The sequence below is a fragment of the Numenius arquata genome, chromosome 24, assembly GCF_964106895.1.
Source record: "Numenius arquata chromosome 24, bNumArq3.hap1.1, whole genome shotgun sequence".
In the NCBI taxonomy this organism is placed as follows: Eukaryota; Metazoa; Chordata; class Aves; order Charadriiformes; family Scolopacidae; genus Numenius; species Numenius arquata.
The window spans coordinates 6,675,983-6,695,100 of record NC_133599.1 but is presented as its reverse complement, the minus strand read 5'-3'; the positions used below and the strand labels follow the sequence as shown (position 1 = coordinate 6,695,100).

Here is a 19,118-nt window from a genome sequence, read left to right as displayed (position 1 = left end):
CGTATTTCTCTTGAAGTATTCTCTGTCATAGATGTTATATTGTCATGTGCTCAAAAGCCAAATTACCCTGTCCTGATATGTGGGATGATGCATTAGTGATAGGAAAGGTCAGAGCCTGATGTGCTGATGTTCCTGTCCTCACTCGAGAGAATCAGGGTGTCATCATTTAGTTGTTCCTATGAGATAGGAGATGCGATCCCTCCATGAGAGTTTCCCAGCGTGTCCTCAGTTCAGTGCACAACTTATTAGCATTGTTGAAATGGGTAGATAAATCATAGGAATTGGGATTTCCGGATGCAGCACACTTACTGATAATAATTCCCTAGTTGGTACTCAAGTAGCTCGCTCTCTTTTATGTATTTCAACTCACAATCCTCCCACCCGGAAGGAAGGAGAGCCCTGCTGGGTCAGTTTGTATCTAGAGATGAGACAGAGGCGTATCCAGGCTGGTCATTAGATGCCCGAGTTGCCCAAGCGTAGTGTGGTCTGCGTTCAGAAAGAACTGAAAAAGCATGAAAAGCTTTGCGAGCGGAGCCAGCATCCAGGAGCCGCCCTCCCAGCGGAGCGTCCTCGGCACGGGGCTACAGCTCCTACCGGCATCTACCTGTTTTCCTCTGGGCCCATGAATCCTGTGGAGTCCCCAGCTCCAGCAGGGGACGGGGACCGGTCCCTCCGCGGGCCACAGGGCAGCCGGGTGTTGGGACGTCTCCTGGGTTTGGGGTCAGTGCGTTACAGTCCCTGAGAGCTGAAATCCCACCATCAACTTCCTGGTGGAGGCCACAGGAAGACAAACAGGTTGGTGCGACTCTCTCCGGAGCGTACTGGGGGGAACTGGACATTGTGACATTTCAGAAAAAGAGATTGGAACTGAAGGGCGTTACTCAATTGTACTCCACTAACCAGAATATGGGGAAATGGTTTATATTTAAACTGTTGACTATTAAAACAGTTTTCATCAAAATGTGGCTGGAAGACTGTCAAGCAGATGTGCGCAAAGAAATCTTAATTACGCAATGTTTTTCTTTGGCCTGAGAGGCTTCAGTGTGTGATTTTTGGCCCGGCGCTGGGTGACTCTATGTGTGGCTGGGCACGAATGCTTGCCATTCTGCTCCCCGGCAAGCCACGGGCTCTGAAGGGCTGCGCAAGCCCCCGTGGGTCACCAGGGCTTAGGCAGACCGGGTGTGTGGCCACTGGGATCTCCTGTTCTTCTAACGCTGTTCTTCATTCGGGCTGTTAAGGAGCTTTCCCCACAGTAAGAACGTTAATTGAAGAGCTGCTCCCAGAGGGCTGTTAGTTTGGGCAATGCCTTTTTAGGCTCTTGTGTGTCAATATTGTGCAAAAGCCCTAATAAAACCGCTGTTCTGAAGTGTTTGTACGGACACCCTGATCTGTTCCTCCGCAGTGCGTGGCTCGGTGCTGGGGCCGGATTCCCCCCTGTGTCAGGGGCGTCTCTTCCCATCCCTGTCCTCACAGACCCCTATTTTGGGGATGTTACTTCAAGCACATCTCCTGAGCTCTTTCTGAAAGCGTACTCAGCCGTGTCCTTCCTGGGTTTCAAAAGGTGCTCAGGACATCTTTATTCTTTATCACAGTTGAGCTTCTTCCAGTGAGGTGATAGCTTTTATTGGCTCAGTTAATACAGGGCGGGTAAGAGGACAGGCTTTTAGGCAGAGTCTGCCTCCCAGGCTGGGCATTAGTAACTCCAGAAAGAGGGATTACTGCCTCATTACTGGGAGGTTGTGGGAAAGAAAGGAATGTTAGAGCTCCTTTTTGATAACAGTTGAGCTTCTGAACAGCCTTAGAGCATAAATTTTGTTGTAGATTCTCCTATATCTGACGTGGCGGAGGTTTTTGTTGGCTAGTGCTCCAGTGACCTGCTTCGCCTGCGGGAGACAGGCCAGAAAATCCAGCGCGGGCACCGAGCACGACCGACTGCTCCTTGGGAGCACAGAGGAGCGAAAGGACCCGGTCCCGAGTCACACTCTCAGTAGCAGCACACAGACTGCAGGGTTCAGGGCTGTGCTGGTGCCCAGCTTTGCTTTTAGGAGAGTGCTTAGTTGGCATCCATTAGCGGTAGAGTCATCAATATAAACAGTAATTACACTCCGTTCTCAGAGGGGTGGTGCTGGGGTCAGCATTTCTGCCTCCTGCATTCCCATCTCTCCGTGCCACAGTCTGAAATTGGGTTGTAGGCTCAGGAAGCCGTGGCAGGAGCCCCCGTGGCCCCTCCCCTGCAGCCCAGCTCCACCGCTGAGATTTCAGGCCGTACGTGCCCAGCCTGTGACTTGCCTGATGGGCCTGTTTCCCGTGGGGTGGCAGGGGTTAAACGGGGATACATTTGATTTGGGGAGGGGTTTAATTTCTTTCTGTTTTTTTTTTTTTTCTGTTCTGTTTTTCTTTTCCTTGAAGGTCTCCAAGTTGCCAAATCTCCGCTCCCTGAGTCAGCTACTCCTCCTTGACATCATAGAGTCGTTAGCTAACCACATCTCAGACAAGCAGTGCGCGGAGCTGGGCTCAGACATATGACATGCTTTGGTAATGGGACTTCTCATTTGTTCCTCAAAAAAACTAGCACTTTACGGCTGACTTTCTTTTTTACCATTCCATACTGAGCTGCTCAGGGTCTGCACGATAGCGCAGGCTCCAGAGGAGGGTGGATGGCTGCCTCGCTCTCCCGCGGATTTGCTTGGTTTGTACCTTTGTGGAGAAGGGCTTGGTCTGTTACGCAAATGTAAAATTGAAACCATTGCAGGAATGAATTAATTCCACGTGGTTTTGGGAGGAACTAAGTTCAGAATCAAGCTCATTATTACTTTTATACTGTAAAATAAAGCAGTCATGAGTATAAGAGAGCCATTAATACTTTGAAACACAATATTTAAAGAATACTATTTAAAGAATTTCAGCTGACAGGGCCAGGGGCTGTAGGGGGAAGTCAGTTGTAACAGAACTGGAAACAGGGAGCGTGGTGTTGGCAGGGAGGCTGACTGTTGGACCAGTGTAGTGACTTTTCGGAGACTCTCCATGGCGTGGATTAAGATAAGCCCTTTTGCAGCTGCCTGGATGGCTGGGCTGCAGCGCGGCCAGACCTGTGCTCTGCCCGCAGGTCAGGCGAGAAGATTACAGCAGTCCTTTCTGACCATCAGATCCATTTACCCTGTCTCGCAAAGCCTTTCTAAATCATTAATAAAGAGTTAACATCTTCTCCTGGCATTTCGTGATTGACTTTCTTTCCATTTTGGGAAAAAATAAGCAAAAAGAGCTCCGAGCTTGATGAAGGTCACTTTGTTAAAAATAAGTGTGCTACATCTTGTTACTAACTTTATGCTGAAGTGTCTTCGTTAGTCATTGCCTTTGCGGGAAGGTGAATGAAGGCAGAGTGCCCTTCCCAGCCGGTTCCAAAGCTGCTGCCGTTCCCTCGCAGCTGCAGCTCCCCAGTTCCAGGCCCTGCCGGACGCTTCCTGCGCTGCAGAGGGGAGAGGAGCTTTGCCCCCCGCCCCGGCCGCTGAACGATGCAGCTTGGTTGGGGAGTGCCAGAGATCGGCCGGTGTCGGTGCAACATATGCAGAGAAAACAGCTCCCCACCCCGAGAGCCACCACGGGAGCCCCGAGGAGGGGGCGACACAGAAGCTGGGAATCAAACTCTTGTCCCGCAGCAGTTGGCAGAGGTGAGGCGGGCAGCGCTGCCCTGGGGCTGCTCGGCTGTTTGGAAGGGCCAGACTTGGCTTGAGCTGGAGCGGTGGAAGATCCCTCCTGGGAAGCGCAGCCGCCCAGCCCCTGTGTTTCCATCCCGTAATTTTTAGTTCAGCTTGGTGAAGTGTTCCCGGTGCAGAACGAGATGTGAGCTCGTGTTCAGCATCCCGTCGCGGGGTGTGCGCGTGCTGAGGGCGCTGCGGTCTGTGTGGCGGAGAACGTGTTGTTTCAGCTCATCCAGGGGAAAGGCTTTTTGGGGAGCACTCAAGCTGTCTCCGGCTGCACAGGTCACTCATCCCAGAGGTGGAAGCTGCATCTAAGAGCCAAGGGCTCATTTTCAACCGGAGGGATTGTTTCCAGATGCCTCATAGGTAATGAAGTCGCTTATCAGAGATCATGTTAATTGTACCGACAGACTGCGTGTTCCCTGGGAAACCAGAAGAGCTGCAAATGCAGAAATGTTTTACGCTACAACTTGTAAGAATACGACGGGTTGTTCTCAGCAATGCTGACTCCACTAGAGGACACTCATTTCCCAAACATGTGCAGCCCCATTCCCTCAGTAAGGAAGAACGGGCTGATTTCAACCCTGCCATAACCAGCCCCTTGGACTCCATTTGGAGCTTCTCCTGAGCCGCTCTGTGAGGAACCGCGCAGCCTCTGAGCCGGGACACGGCGGGTGTCTGTGCTTTGGAGGCCGTTTTGGCTTAGTCCCAACTCCAGTGACTGTAGCACGCGGTCAGAGTTGCATTGCATCGGTGGGATTTATGGTCTGAAAAATTACTGGTGCTGTTACGTTGTCATGATTTGCCCCCGGGCTGCTGTGCAGGGTGCCAGGAGCGACCACCCCCTGAGGGAGGAGCTGGGGACCTGCCCCATGGGCAGGGTGACCCCCCTTCAGCCCGAGATGTCCCCCCGCCCCTGTGGCGTGTCCCCCTGCGGGGCTCAGGGGAAGGGCCAGCCTTTCTGTAGGGTCAGGGTCATGCACGGGCCGAAGGGGACAGTCCCTCCAGCCCCAAGGGTCACCCCTGGGTTTCCTGAGGGATCGCAGGATGGGAGGTCTGGCAGGAGAAGCTGGTGTAGGAGGAGCTGCTGCTGCAGGGCCAGAACATGCCGTGGGGTTTACTGAGCTTTCCAAGGCCTTTGGGCGGTGTTACCACCACCACAGAGGGTCTTTTAGAGCTGGTGGCCTCGGAGGCCTTTATGGCCAGGATGTTCCTGGTGTTGGTGGCATTAGTGCAGCCTTGGGGCAGTTTCATACTGGAATTTTGGGGCATGTGCTCCTATTCCCGCAGTTGCTAAGGAATGCCAGCGTGGCTGTCTGGCTTTGGCTTATTCCTACAGCCTCAGCCCTGTGTAGGCCACAGCGGCTCACTGAAGCCCTCAGGTCCTGCTTTGCTGCCATCATTGGCCACAGTCCGGGGTTTATCCCAGCAGGTCCCTGAAAGCACATGGCACCACCTCAGTGCCCATTTGGGCTTGTGGCCTTGACCGTCAGCGCCCGGCTGCTCCCCAGAGCCAGGGGCTGATCTCCTGGTTGAAGACACTTGGCTAAAAGCCCACCAGGCTGCACAGGGGCCAGGGACCCCCATCCTGCTGCTGTTCATTAAATCCCCACAGTCAGTCCGTGGGTGTCAGGTCTGGTTTAGGAGATGGTCTTGGCCCCCAGCAGCTGCTCCCACCGGGCCAGGGTCCCCGGGACCATCCAGAGAGGCCGAGTGCTGTCACCTCCTGCCGGCCACGTGCTGGGACAGGCGCAGGAGCCCTCAGGACACTGCTGCGGCTCTGCCTGCTGCCTGCCCTGCTGCAGAGCCCTGTCCCCTGAGAGGGACCGCTGCTGGGACAGAGGGAACACACCCTGACCCCAAAGTGAGCCCCTGTCTGTCAGGCAGAGGAGAAGCAATTCCCACCCTTTCCTCTGTCCCCTGCAGCCCATGGGACACTGAAGCTAAGATGTCCCAGTTTTTCCACTCTGCTCCCACCGCAGAGCCTGCAGGGTCAGGTCCCCGGGGTGCAGGCAGCACCAGCCCCCCCAAGCAGAAGACCAGCTCCCCTCCTCCGTGCTGCTGCATGGGACCTGTGACAGCTTGGCAGGAGCTTGGCACGGACCAGCGCCACAGCCTCCTTCTGCTCCAGCTCCGCAGATGCCAACACCAGGAGAAGCCTCCTGGACCAACCGGCACATCCTGGATCAGGGCTGGCAGGGTCCCCTCCTGGGACAGCAGCCCGGTTCTGGGCAGGAAGAGCAGAGTCACAGTAAGACTGCCCCTGGGTCACTGGGAACAGGAAAAGCATGAAAAGAGAAAAAAAAATTACAAATTTTAATAAGGACACGTGCAGTGAGGAGAGAGGGCTGAGGTCCCGCCAGAGGGAAAGCCCGCGGAGGGAGCGGAGCCCAGGCTGCACTAATCCTCCACCACCTCCAAGCCCAGGATCTTCTTGACGTAGTTCTGGACGTTGACATGGAGCTGGGGGGCTGTAGCCGAGAAGGTTTCCATGGCCAGGGCCCGGGCTACCTCTGACCCGCCCCACATGGCACGGTAGAGGGGCAGGGTGTACTTCTGCTTCCCCTGCAGAGAGAAAGAGACGGGGTTACACCCCAACCTCTGGCCCCGGCTCCAGCGGGGTGAAGCTGCAGGAGCCCCACATCCCGCCAGGGCGCACCACCTCCAGCATCGCCCTGCTCTTGCCTGGGGAGAGAGTGCAGAGGAATGGGATGGGGTGGAACGTGCCACTGTGGGCAGCTGTTGGCTCTGCAGCACGCAGAGAGGGGAGAAGCTCTTGACCTTGGAGGAGTGAGCTCATGCAAAGCTCCTGAAGTTGAACAAAGCCAAGTGCACAAGGTCTTGTGCCCCGTACCCATCGCTCCCCCACTGCCACGCTGTTGGGCACAGCCACCGCTGCCCAGGGACGAACCTGGCTGTGGAGAAAGTCCTTGACCTTGCTGTACTCGGCCTCAAGGTTGTTCTTGAGGACAATCTGGCACCAGCGGAGTCGCAGCTCAGCGTTCTGGGCCTTGGAGATCTTCGGGTACATCTTGCTCAGCCTCTCCACATTGCCTGCGAGATGGGGATTGTCACCACCCCCATGGGGGCTCTGCTCTAAGGGGACCCTCTGAACCCATCCCGGCTGTGCTGCAAGTCCTCTGGGATCCTCCTAGCCACACTGGCTCTGGGTGGGAGGGTGCCCGTGCTGGGCTCCTGGGGCCAGGCAGCCCTGCAGAGCCACGTGCCCAGTGTCCTGGGATGCCAGCACGACCCTCAGCAAAGCGCGCAAGGAGAGGTGACAGCAGGGCTCCTCCCTGCCACTGCATGTGTCCCCATATGTCTAGGGACATGTTTCCCCTGGCTCTCCACCGCCCACCACATTGATCCAGGCTTCCCAGATACTGGGAACAGCCCTGCTGGTCTGCAGTGGGGAGGGGCTGATGGCCGCGCACCCACGTGTCCTGCTGATGTGTCCTCGTGTCCCCAACCAACTGGCTGGACCAGGGCGCCTCACCCTGTGTCTCCCCTCGGCACTGGAGCCCCAGGAGGTGACCTGGCCCTCACCTTCGGGCAGGGGGGATTTCTCCAGGACCTTATCCAAGAAGTAGACCAGCTGGTACGTCCTCCAGGCCGTGATGTCCACGGCTTCAATCGCCTCCATGTTCAAGCTGTCGGCTGCCCAGAGCTCTGCCAGCTCGTCCGCCGGCTTCATCAGCTGCTCCCCCGGCGAGAGGTCAGGCAGGTAGGGGGGCCAGCCCGGTGTGTTCAGCCAGCGGTCGAACTCAAAGCCTGCGGTGAGGAAGGAAGGGAAGGAGAGCTGGGACCAGTATTCTGAACCCAGGCGTTACATCAGCCTTCTCCGAGGGCATCCCCAGCACCAGCAAACCTGCCCGGGAATGGCGACGAGCAGAGACTAATGGGGTGAGGCTGTTAAACCACCCTGGGCTTGGTTTCTGTTTGTGCGGTAACAGCCCCGCCACCGCCAGCGAAATGAGCCAGCTCCAGCATGGAATCTCCGTAGCAAGGCTGAGCTGAGCCTGGGGCACCCTCTGAGCCTGATCCCAGCGCTTGCCAGCGGCTCTGTCAGCAAAGACTCATATCCTGTTGCTGGAGAGTCACCCACTGGGCTCAGCCGGGAGGGGAAACCCCATGAAACAGCCCCCAAGCGCAGAGCACGGACTGGATTTGTACAGAAAAAATCAGGCTGAGCAGACGCGCGGCCAAGCCCAGGTTAGCGCCTGATCCCGGGCTGGCCAGCACTGCGCTGCCTCCGTCAGAGCTGAAGCTGGTAGTAGCAGCATCTCCAGAAAAAAAACACAAACCAACGTGCAGGAAGGCGCCATGCTGACCTGGGATGGAGTCCACGCCTTTCTCCTTCAGCTCCGGGAAGTACTCCAGGAAGAAACCAAGGGTGTCATCTGCCGTGATGCTCTGGAACTTGAACTGGTTCACGTAGGCCTGCGGGGACGGCCAGGGCGTGATGCTGCACACACTCACCATCACCCCTGCCCCTGCTGCCAAGTCCTCCCCATGCTGCAGCTCACGAGGGCTCAGTGCTGCCCAGCCCATGCCAACCCGTGTTCCCCCCCGATGGGCTGCCCAGTCCCCTGCATCCCTTGGGATGCCTCTGACCACCACTGCCTGCAGCCAGCGCGGGGCCAAGCTCCACCCTCATCTCGTTCCCCCATGAACATCTCCATTTCCCACCTTCTCTTCATCTCCCCAGCCACCCTCTCCAGCCCATCCTTCCTGGGAATCCCACTGCGCTCTGGCCTCCCGCTGCAGGGTTTTGTATGAGTTGGCACTTCCACCTGGTACCTCCCTGTACTCACCTGGAGGAAGGCATCGAACTTGCTCTGGTCCCCGACGAGATGGGCCAGGTAGCTCACGAAGCAATACCCCTTCTCGTAGGGCGTTTCATTGTATGTATCATCTGGATTGACACCTAGAAAAAAGGAAAACCCTCAGGAATCATCTGCCCATCTGCAAAACAAAACAGCCCTCGCATGCACCGAGACTGACACTTTCTGTGCTGGGTGCAAGCCTGTTGCATCCCTCCTGGAGCCATCATCTCACTCAGGTCCCACCACTAGCGCTGGTTTTACTGCAAGCCATGAAAACACCTCAACAGCAGGGCTTTCCCCCAACACCACACCTCACTCGCTCCCACTCCCCCCGGCCGGCTGTGGGAGGACGGGGACGCCCCACAGACCTGGCTCGATGACCACCCGCAGCTTGTTGAGTGGGTGGTCCTCCCCCGTGTTGTCCATGTGCTGGCGCAGGAGGGCCCTTCCCGTCGCAGCCTCCAGGCAAGTGTACGCCAAACCTGGGCAGAGAGAAGCAAGAGGTGTTCGGAGACCCCAGACAGACCCCTGTGCACTTCCAGCACAACGGGTGCTGCTACAAGAGAGAAACCGCATTAGCTGACGAGCTGGGGGAGGAGGAAACCAATAAATAAAGTGTTGGGATGGTAGAGCTGTGGGGCGGCACAGCAACCCAGCCCTTGGTTAGCAAGAGGATTTAGAGCCATTAAAATTTAGCTGGATGCAGCAAACAGTGCCAGGAACACCTGAGCTGCTGGATGTGATCGTGTGTCCAGGGGGGAGCTCCAGATTTCTGGTATTGGCTCCCCCCAGGGAGCTGCAGCAGCAAGAGGAGGGTGAGGCTGGAGAAGATCACAGTGTCCACATCCCTGACGCGGGGCTGCAGGGGCTCTGTCCATCTCCTAGAGCAAAGCCGGTTTTGTTGCTAACATGAAACCTGAGTGTTGCAGGCTGCTGCTCTTCACCTCTTCCGAGACGCAGCGCAGGCTCCAGCGCCGCAGGCGGCGCTCAGAGGGATGCACTGAGCCACGGTGCGCAGACCCTGGGACCCGCATGGGTCCCACCTGCGACAGCACAGCCACACACAGGGACTCGGCACCCCATGGCCAGGCAAGGCCACGCACCATAGACCTCGGTGGAAATGCGCCTCTGGGCGTACATGGTGAAGCCCTCATTCAGCCAGAACTCGCCCCAGGAGGCGTTGGTGACCAGGTTGCCAAACCAGCTGTGGGAGATCTCATGGATGATGACGTCCACCAGTGAGCGGTCCCCGGCCAGCAGGCAGGGCGTCACAAAGGTGAGGCAGGGGTTCTCCATCCCGCCAAAGGGGAAGGAGGGCGGCATGAACAGGATGTCGTACCTGCCAGGGAAGAGCAGGCAGCTTGGGTCAGACCCACCTCCTCCTGCGGCTGGGGACAGAGGGATGTTCCCTCCCCGGCCCTGGGGAACAAAGCCCTTTGAGAACAAGAGGCCATACCTGCCCCAGACATAAGGTCCAAAGAGCTTCTCTCCAACCGCCAGGAACTCCTCAATCACCCCATCGTACTCCTTCTTTGCAGCCTCGATCAGGCAGGGCTCAGCCCAGACACGGCTCCTGGCCAAGTGTGCAGAAGAGGAAGTTTTAACTGTTACTGGACTTTTATCCTATTGCTTCATCAGAGAAAACCTGCACGTGTTTGTTCCACAGCAAAATAAAAGCCTGGTGATAAAGGAAGCTAATGAGACTGATAGTGCAAACTGCTGTAATTTCTTTCCTTGTCTGAATGTCAAAGGGCTTTTATATGGCTACTGTGACAGCCGAGAACCCGAAGAAACCACTGGCCTTGGGACCCTCCATGAACAGGGACCCACTGCTCTCATTCATGTGCAGAGCCAGGGACACCCTCGAAGGCGAGGGGACCCAGCACCGAGGCTCCTCCTCACTCTTGAGAGCAAGAAGCAGCCTCACCCAGCAGAGTCTGTGGTCTGATGACACAGCACCACGTGCACAGCAGATGAGGAACTGATCGGGTCATACTTACGGTCGGTGTCTCAGCGCCTGCCTGCTCTCCAGAGCCCAGCAGTGCAAGGAGAGGCTGCAGGCAGCTGCCACAGGACAGCACAGCACAGGAATTTCACCATGTGGCTCCCACAGCCAGCACTTAACGCTTGGGTCTCCTCCAGGGCCACTCACCTTGGGCCAACGTCAGCAGACACAATGTCCCCGACAGCCAGAGCAATCAGGTAGGAGGGGATTGGCTGGGACATCTTGAAGACGAAGGTGTTATCCTTCTGCTTCTCCCAGCTCGTGGCACTCATCACAGCCGTGAAACCCTCGGGGACCTGGACACGTAGATAAAAACATCTATTAGATCTGTAACATACAGAGCAGGACATCAGCTAATCCAGCTGAGGATGCCATGATGTCTGTCAACAAACACGTCCCAGCACGCTGAAGGTGGCTGGGTCCACAGGCACTGCAAGTTTTGGGATGCAGAGCAGTAACGCCCCAAGCTCTGCTTGGGATCACAGCTGCATCCCTGCCACAGCATCACGCAGCACTCGGGCTCAAACACCGGCTGGGTGCAACACCAGGACACATGGAGCTGCCCTGCAAGGTGCCAGGGAGATAAAGAAATGCTGGAGTTGCAGGTGCTGAAAAGGGCAGAAGATGCAGATCCTTCAGACGCTGACTCTCCTCCCATTTCTAGCACAACAACTCGTTTTTCCTGTTCTCAAGCCAAAGCAGAACCCACGGCCTGTCCACCGGCCCGGGCTGAGCCCTGGGAGACTGATCTGGTATTTCCTCTTCCAAACATGGGGCGAACCCCTGTGGGGCTGTGGACAATATGGTTTTTTTGGTACAGAGCATCACGCCAGAGCTCTACGACAGCTGAGCTCTGTGCTCACCCTTCGGAGGGGAATTGTGCCGAAGCTTTAAGGGCAGATATTAGAGCAAGAGGCAAAATAAATAAATTCCGGCATCACCAGCTGATGCCACCACATGCCATCGGCATTGGCTTGGTGTCACACTGATACATGCTGGGGCAGCCCAATGCCAGTGTCACCGCATGACTGCCTGCAGGCAAGGAAGGAATTTGGATTATTTAGTCCCATTTTTGTACTAATATCCGAGGACCAGCGGCTGCGCTTTCCATCCTGGAAGCTCGTCAGCCCCAGCACCACCACCAGGACCTGGTGTGGCCCGGTGTCCCCTCCCTCCTCCAGCTGTGTCCCCCCAAACTCAGCTCATCCCAATCACCTTCACACACGCCAAGAGCAGGCATCTCGCTGCTCTCAGACTGTTACGGAGCAAAAATAGGGTTTTCTGTGATAATTAGAGGAATTACTTAAGACAAATGCAGTGGCAAAAGGAGAGCAGAAAGGTTTAAACACAAGGTTGATCCCAACAGTTAGCCGATATTTTGGCATCTAGCAGTGAGTATTTGGCCACCTCCCACTGGGAGTGAAGAGTTTCAGCACATGCACCCGCTCACAAGTGATGGCACGAGGCAGCACCCAGCACACACGGCTGGGAAGAAGCAAGAGGGCTTCTAGGGTCCGCTTGTACTCATCTAAAGATTAATACAAGAGGAAAATAGGAGTATAAATGAATTTCTCAGTCCTTTCTCCGCTGGGGGCCTGCAGCGTGACAAGCATCGCCTCCAATGTGCTGCCACTGCACAGAGGCCCGGGTGGTGCTGCTGATGCGATGCCCTGACGTTTCGGTGTGTCCTGCAAGGGAGCCAGCAGCTTCCCCTCAAGCAGACTTTGCAAACTCACCCCCGCGTGCTCCTGGGACACCACTTACCTGCACCGTGGCCGAATACGTGCATTTGACCGAGGGGGTGTCAAAGCAGGGGAAGAAGGACCTGTTGAGGACGGCCTGGCCTTGTGTGTACATGTAGGGCTTCTGCTTCCCCGCCGTCTGCTCGGGAGCGAGCCAGCACACCTGGGGAGGGAGGGGACAGACCCCGGGGTGAGGGGTGTCCCCGGCTCCTTGCCCATGGGTGCTCTCTGCTGATGGAGCTGGGGTTTCTTCCCTGGGGGGGGATCTCAGCCCGCTCCATGACCAGTGTCCCCTCAGCTGCCCCCGTCCATTCAGGTCCCTGTCCCCTCAGCTGCTTGGCTTCCTCCGTCCCCTCAGCTCTCCCTCCCTCTCTCCTCAGCTCCCCCCCTCTCCCCTCAGCTCTCACCCCCCTCTCCCCTCAGCTCCCCCCCCGTCCCTTCAGCTCTCCCCCCCCGTCCCCTCAGTTCCCCCCCTCTCCCCTCAGCTCCCCCCCCGTCCCCTCAGCTCTCCCCCCCCGTCCCCTCAGCTCTCCCCCCCCTCCCCTCAGCTCTCCCCCCCCTCCCCTCAGTTCCCCCCCTCTCCCCTCAGCTCCCCCCCCGTCCCCTCAGCTCTCCCCCCCCTCCCCTCAACTCTCCCCCCCCTCCCCTCAGCTCTCCCCCCCTCTCCCCTCAGCTCCCCCCCCGTCCCTTCAGCTCTCCCCCCCGCACTCTCCCCCCTTTCCCCTCAGCTCTCCCCCCCCGCCTTCAGCTCTCCCCCCCTTTCCCCTTAGTTTCCCCCCTCTCCCCTCAGCTCTCCCCCCCCTCCGCTCAGCTCTCCCCCCCGTCCCCTCAGCTCTCCGCCCCCTCCCCTCAGCTCTCCCCCCCCTCCCCTCAGCTCTTCCCCCCTTTCCCCTCAGCTCCCCCCCCGTCCCCTCAGCTCTCCCCCCCCTCCCCTCAGCTCTCCCCCCTCTCCCCTCAGCTCTCCCCCCCCTCCCCTCAGCTCTCCCCCCCCGTCCCCTCAGCTCTCCCCCCCCTCCCCTCAGCTCTCCCCCCCTCCCCTCAGCTCTCCCCCCCTCTCCCCTCAGCTCTTCCCCCCTTTCCCCTCAGCTCCCCCCCCGTCCCCTCAGCTCTCCCCCCCCTCCCCTCAACTCTCCCCCCCCCCTCCCCTCAGCTCTCCCCCCCCCCTCCCCTCAGCTCCCCCCCCGTCCCCTCAGCTCTCCCCCCCCTCCCCTCAGCTCTCCCCCCCTCTCCCCTCAGCTCTCCCCCCCTCTCCCCTCAGCTCCCCCCCCCGTCCCCTCAGCTCTCCCCCCCTCTCCCCTCAGCTCCCCTCCCCCCTCCCCTCAACTCTCCCCCCCCGTCCCCTCGGCTCTCCCCCCCCCTCCCCTCAGCTCCCCCCCCCTCTCCCCTCAGCTCTCCCCCCCGTCCCCTCAGCTCCCCCCCCGGCTCACCCCGGGCCCCTCTCCCGCCTCGTAGTCGATCTCCAGGGTGAGGAGCTGCCCGGCGCGCGGGGGCTGGGGCAAGTCGATGTGCAGGGCGCTGCCGTAGCTGGCGAAGGGGCGGCTCTCGACGCGCAGCGGCTGCGGGTCCCCGCCATCCCCGGCGCCCCCCCGCAGCGCCGCGCGCCGCACGCACAGGCTGGGGTGCGCATCCAGCCGCAGCGCGGCCGCCCCCTCGCGCGCGCAGCGCAGCTCGAGCCGCGCCGTCCCGCGCAGCCGCCCCGCGCCCGCCGCCGCGAAGGCCACGCGCAGCGCGAGGTGCAGGTGCCGCAGCGACCAGTCGCGCGCGCTGCTGGCCGAGGCCGCGTCCGGCGCCGTCGCCGCCATCGCCGCGTCCGGGGGGCGGGGCCAGACCGGCGGGGGGCGGGGCCTCGAGAGACCGCCCGGGAAGGGGCGGGGCGGGGCCGTCAGGCGGAGCGGGGCGAGGGGCGGGGGATCCATGGGGGATCCATGGGGGATCCGGGGGGGGTCCATGGGGGGGTCCGTGGGGGAGGGGGATCCATGGGGGGATCTGGGGGGAGGGGGATCCATGGGGAAGGGGGATCCATGGGGGATCCATGGGGGGATCTGGGGGGGGGATCCGAGGGGGGGATCCAGGGGGGAGGGGGATCCAGGGGGGATCCATGGGGGATCCATGGGGGGGTCCATGGGGGGGTCCGTGGGGGAGGGGGATCCATGGGGGGATCTGGGGGGAGGGGGATCCAGGGGGGATCCACGGGGGGGTCCGGGGGGGGGTCCGTGGGGGAGGGGGATCCATGGGGGGCAACCAGAGGGATACGGGGAGGAGGGGGATCCGGGAAGGGGGGACCATGGAGGGGTTGATCCGGGGAGATCCATGGAAGGGGGAATCCAGGGGAGAGCAGGAAACATGGGGTGGGGGAGATCCACGGGGGGGATCCGAGGCGGGGAGGGATCCATGGGGGGGATGCATGGGGGGAGGATTCATGGGGGGGAATCCATGGCGGGGGGTGTGTGTCAGAGGGGAGCCGTGGGGAGTGGGATGCATGGGAGGGATCCGGGGGGGCGGGGAGGTGAATCCGTGGAGGGGGGTCGACAGGATCCATGGGAGGGGATCCGGGGGGATCCACGGGGAGGATAAACATGGGGGAGGGGTCCGGGGGGATGCGGAAGGGGGATCCTTGGGGGGGAGCGCAGGAGGAGATCAATCGGTGGGGGATGCAGGGGGGAGGTCGGGGAGGGACATAGGGAGGGATCCATGGGGAGATCCGTGGGTCAGAGGAGGTCGGGGGGGGTGGGGGGGGTGTGTCCATTAGGGGAGTATCTGGGGGGGGATCCGAGGAGGCTCTAGGAAGGGATCCATGCGAACGTGATGAGGCGGGGATCTGTGGGAGGAATCCCTAGGGGTGGGAAAGAGTCCATCGAGGGGGGGGTCCATGGGGGAGTCCATATCGGGACCCATGGGGAGGGGATCCGGAGAGGGGATTCGGGGGGATGTTGTCCATGGGGAGATCGGGGGGAGGCGGGGGGGGGATAGCAGGAAGGGATTTAGGGTCAATGGGGGGATCCAGGGGGGGATCCGGTGGGGAATCCATGGGTCAAGGGGGATCCGTGCGGAATCGATGGGGGAGATCTGGGGCTGGGGGGTGTCCGTGGGGCAGGGGGTCCATGGGGGATCCGCGAGGGGGGGGGTGTCCGCGGGGGATCCTCGGCTCAGGCTTCGCCGCCGGCTCCGAGAGCGGCACCGGGGGCGGCGGGGCGCGGCCGGGCGGGGCCGTCCCGGAGGGACCGAGCGGGGCAGGGGCGGCCCCGCACCCGTCTCTCCGTGCCGGGGACCGGGGAAGCGGGGGCCCGGGGGACTGGGGGACCGGAGGCCAGGGGCGGGCACCCCCGGGCGGCCGGAGCGGCGGGGCCGGGCACGGGCCTGCGCGACTCCTCCCCCGGCCCGGCGCGGGGTCCCTCGGTCGCTCCGTCAGTCCGCGACCGGCGGCGGCACCGGGCGCTGCCCGCGGGGCCGCGGCGGGACGGGGCGCAGCGAGCGGTGAGTGCCGCGGCGGTCGCCGGGCTCTGCCCCGCGGGGGCTCCGGGGCGGCGGGGACATCCCGGGGGGACCGAGGGTGGTGGGGGACATCTCGGTGGGGACGGGGGAGACATGGAGGACACCCCGTCGGTGACCAGGGGAGATGGGGGACATCCTGCGGGGACCGGGAAGGCACCGCGGGCGCCCCGGCGAAGACCGCAGTGATAGGGAACACCCCGAGAGGGATCAGCGGTGACATGGGGGGGACACCGGCGGGGCCGGGGTGATGGGGGACATTCTGCCGGGACCTGCAGTGACAGAAGGGACATCCTGGAGGGGATCGGTGGCGATGGGGGGCACCCTGGTGGTGACCGAGGTGGTGGGGGAGGCTGCAGGGACCAGGGGGACATCCTGGTGGGGACTGGGGGTGACAGACAGCGGCTGTGGGGGCTGGCGGCCCCTGACGCTTGGGGCAGGCCCCCCATGTCGCCTCCCCTGTGCCCTCCAATGTCCCCACCTCTCCACAGGGCCCCTGTTTCAGCAGTGGGAGCCACAGGGTGGGCAGCCCAGGCAGCAGCGTGGCCGGGCTGGCAAATTCTCATGTCCCAGTGCCCCCCGGTGTCCCCCAGACAGCCCTGTCGCCGTCCCCAGCAGAGGGGGGCTGTGGGAAGCCACTGTGGTGCTGGAGGCCAGTGCTGCCTGCTCCTGCCTTGTGTCCCCAAACCAGCCCCCGGGGGGGCAGCAGTGCCAACAAAGGGCAACGGGGGGGGGGGGGAGGGGGGAAGGGGGAGGAAACTGAGGCACGGGGGCTGCCAAAATGGGTGATGGTTCTCCAGAGAACTGGCCTGGGCTGGGAAAACGCGTGTCGTGCTGCTCTGCAGAGCGGGTCGATGCTGGCAGCATCATGGTGGTGTCTGCCCTCATTTTGGGCATGGGAAGGTGCTGCGGGGCCACAGGGTGGTCCCTGGATGGGTGCCCAGGGCTGTGTGGCTCTGGATGCTCCATGCGGAAGGGCAGTGGGGGACTTTGGCTTTCTTTAAAATGCTGTTTTCATCGATAGCAAAGGAGCTGGGGTCCTGACGGCTTCTCCCTGCTGGGTGCTTGGCCATCCCTGGGGTGGTGGAGCATCCCCAGGCCTCACGTGGGATGGCTCCCGTGGAACCAGTGGTGTCACAGCCCGGCTTCGCTCGGCGCTGCTGCCAAACCGGGCTGGCACAGGGGAAAACTGAGAGGTGACTTTGGCACGGGCCGTGGTGAAGACCCCACAGTGTGTGTGCACCGGGGCTCCTGTTTTCCCGGATTTCACCTAGGAAAAAAACAACTGTGAGAAGAGCCAGGGAGCCTGGGTGTGCCGGGCTGCCCATCCCACAGCCGGCCTTACCGAACGCCCCTGGGCAGCCTGAAGCGGGCAAGTGCGTATCCCTGCAGGGTTTGCCCACGGCTGTTGGGGTGCTGCCCATGCTCCCCAGGGCTTTGCCAAAGCTTCTCGCTCCGTCATCCCCAGTACCGGAGAGTGTCCAGGTGCTCCCAGGGGGTCACAGGGATGGGAGGAACCCCCTGCACCCCCCGGCAGGGTGTGTTGGTGCCCGTGCTGTTGGAAGGTGGGGGTTGGATCCCCCCAGTTTTGCAGCCGGGGAAGCTGAGTCAGGAAATCCCGGCTGGCCCGGCCGGATCCTGGCTGAGTCATTTTGCAGGCGCTGAGTAACTGCCCGAGCCGTGCTGTGCTGGGGGGGTGCAGGGCTGCCTTCTGCCTCTCTGGGGGGGCAAGAGCTGCCTGCCTTGCCTGCGCGTGCCCCTGTCAGCACCCCATGGCCCTGGCCTCACCCAGCAGGTGCACCACCTCGGTGCTCTCCTCACCCTGCCAGCCCCGTGCCTCAGTTTCCCCCCGTGTTTTCCTGTGGGTTTCCCTCCTGCCAGGGACTGGGTGGGGCAAAAAAATGGTGGGATGCGGACATGGGCTGGATTGGGCCCTGCTGCATATCCCCAGCGCAGGTCTCGAGGGGCCAGGGTGGCTCTGAACTGGGGGAGATGGGGTGGAATGAGGAGCGTGGGGCAGGGTGAGCTCTGGTGTTGGTTGCGAGGTGAACGATGTCCAGAGGCAGGATTTGGGCCTCCTCCTTCTCTAAGGGGGTCTCCCTGGCCGAGTCTTGGGGTGTGGGGAAGGGGACAGGGTCAGGGTCGGGGAGGGGAATGGGGATGAAGTCTGGGATGGGAATAGGGACAGGGATGGGGATGGGACAGAGGCAGGGATGGGGACAGGGATTGGGATGGTGACAGGGATGGGGATGGGGATAGGGTAGGGATGGGACGGGGACAGGGACAAGGATGGGGATGGGATGAGGATGGGGACAGGGATGGGTAAAGGGGCAGGGATGAGGGATGAGGACGTGTGTGGATCAGGGCTCGGGGTGCAAGTGGGGACGCTGTGGGCGATCCAACCAGCCTCACTGGCAGCAGGTTATAAATAACTTGCCGAGGCACGAGGTTTTTTCCTGCCGCCCCCCCACGCTGCAGCCCCATGGACAGGAAAAAGGTGTTTCCGCCTGCGGACGGGAGCGGGGCCCTGGCCCTGGGGGGACGACGTGGGGCCTGGGCGAGGGGCAGACAGGCGGGGGGGCAGGGGAGGGAAATGACCCCCGCCCCGGGCTGGTGCTCGGGGTGCAGCCACTGAGCCTGGGGGTGGCTGGAGCCCTGACCCCGGCGGGGCCACTGCAGCCCCCGGGGCCCCTGGCTGGGCTGGCTGTGGGAGCCACCAACTCACCGCTGGGCTTGGCTGGAGCCATCATGGGGACAGGATGTGGTGCCACCGGGCTCTGGCACCCTATCCTGTCCCTGGGCTCAGGCATCCTGTCCTGTCCTCAGTGCCACCGGGCTCGAGCACCCGCTAGGCATATACCCTGGGGCTATGTTGATCCTTCCTGGTTGGACCAGGATCCCTGTGGCACTGGGAGAGCTGGAGCCAGTGCTGTGGGGAGGAGGATGCCTCACTGTGCCCATGACCCTCACAGAGCCGTTTGTGCTCGCTGACCTGGCGGGATGTCCCCTCAACTGCACTCGCTCCCTGGGCTCTAGCACCCTCAGAGCGACAGGGGGATGTCAGCCCCCCTGCGGGGGGGAGACATTGGCCTGGGATGGGGACACTAAGACAGGATGGGTACACCAGTGTGGGATGGGAGTCCTCAGCATCTGTTCCCATGACACCCCTCCTCCATACTGCTGGCAAATGGGTGGCAGTCCCCAGCTGGGATGTCCATTGAGTGGCAGCTGGGGGCAGCACCCTCTGTCCTTCCACAGCCCTTTGTACCCCATGCAGGGAGAAATGAGGCAGTGACAGGGATGTGTCCCCAGGGATGGGGCAGCTGGGACCATGTTGGCTCTGCCTGCCGCCCTGTGT

At 61.2% G+C, this 19,118-nt stretch overlaps 2 protein-coding genes across 2 annotated transcripts in view; one reads left to right on the top strand and one right to left on the bottom strand.

Moving 5' to 3' along the window:
- Nucleotides 1-3,212, top strand: part of LZTR1 (leucine zipper like post translational regulator 1) — a 38,722-nt gene extending 35,510 nt beyond the window's left edge. Inside the window, exon 20 of the mRNA XM_074163217.1 lies at nt 2,410-3,212. Within this exon, the coding sequence (XP_074019318.1) occupies nt 2,410-2,526 (117 nt within the window). The 3' untranslated portion in view covers nt 2,527-3,212. The remainder of the gene's footprint in view (nt 1-2,409) is intronic.
- Nucleotides 3,213-5,991: 2,779 nt separating this feature from the next.
- RNPEP (arginyl aminopeptidase) lies at nt 5,992-14,077 on the bottom strand. Its single transcript, XM_074163246.1, has 11 exons — nt 13,699-14,077; nt 12,294-12,434; nt 10,677-10,825; nt 9,981-10,097; nt 9,628-9,863; nt 8,893-9,006; nt 8,513-8,625; nt 8,030-8,138; nt 7,245-7,469; nt 6,610-6,752; nt 5,992-6,263 (listed from the first exon to the last, which is right to left on the bottom strand). The coding sequence occupies exons 1-11, from the start codon at nt 14,071-14,073 to the stop codon at nt 6,099-6,101; spliced, it is 1,887 nt and encodes a 628-aa protein (XP_074019347.1). The 5' UTR covers nt 14,074-14,077; the 3' UTR covers nt 5,992-6,098.
- Nucleotides 14,078-19,118: the final 5,041 nt, after the last annotated feature.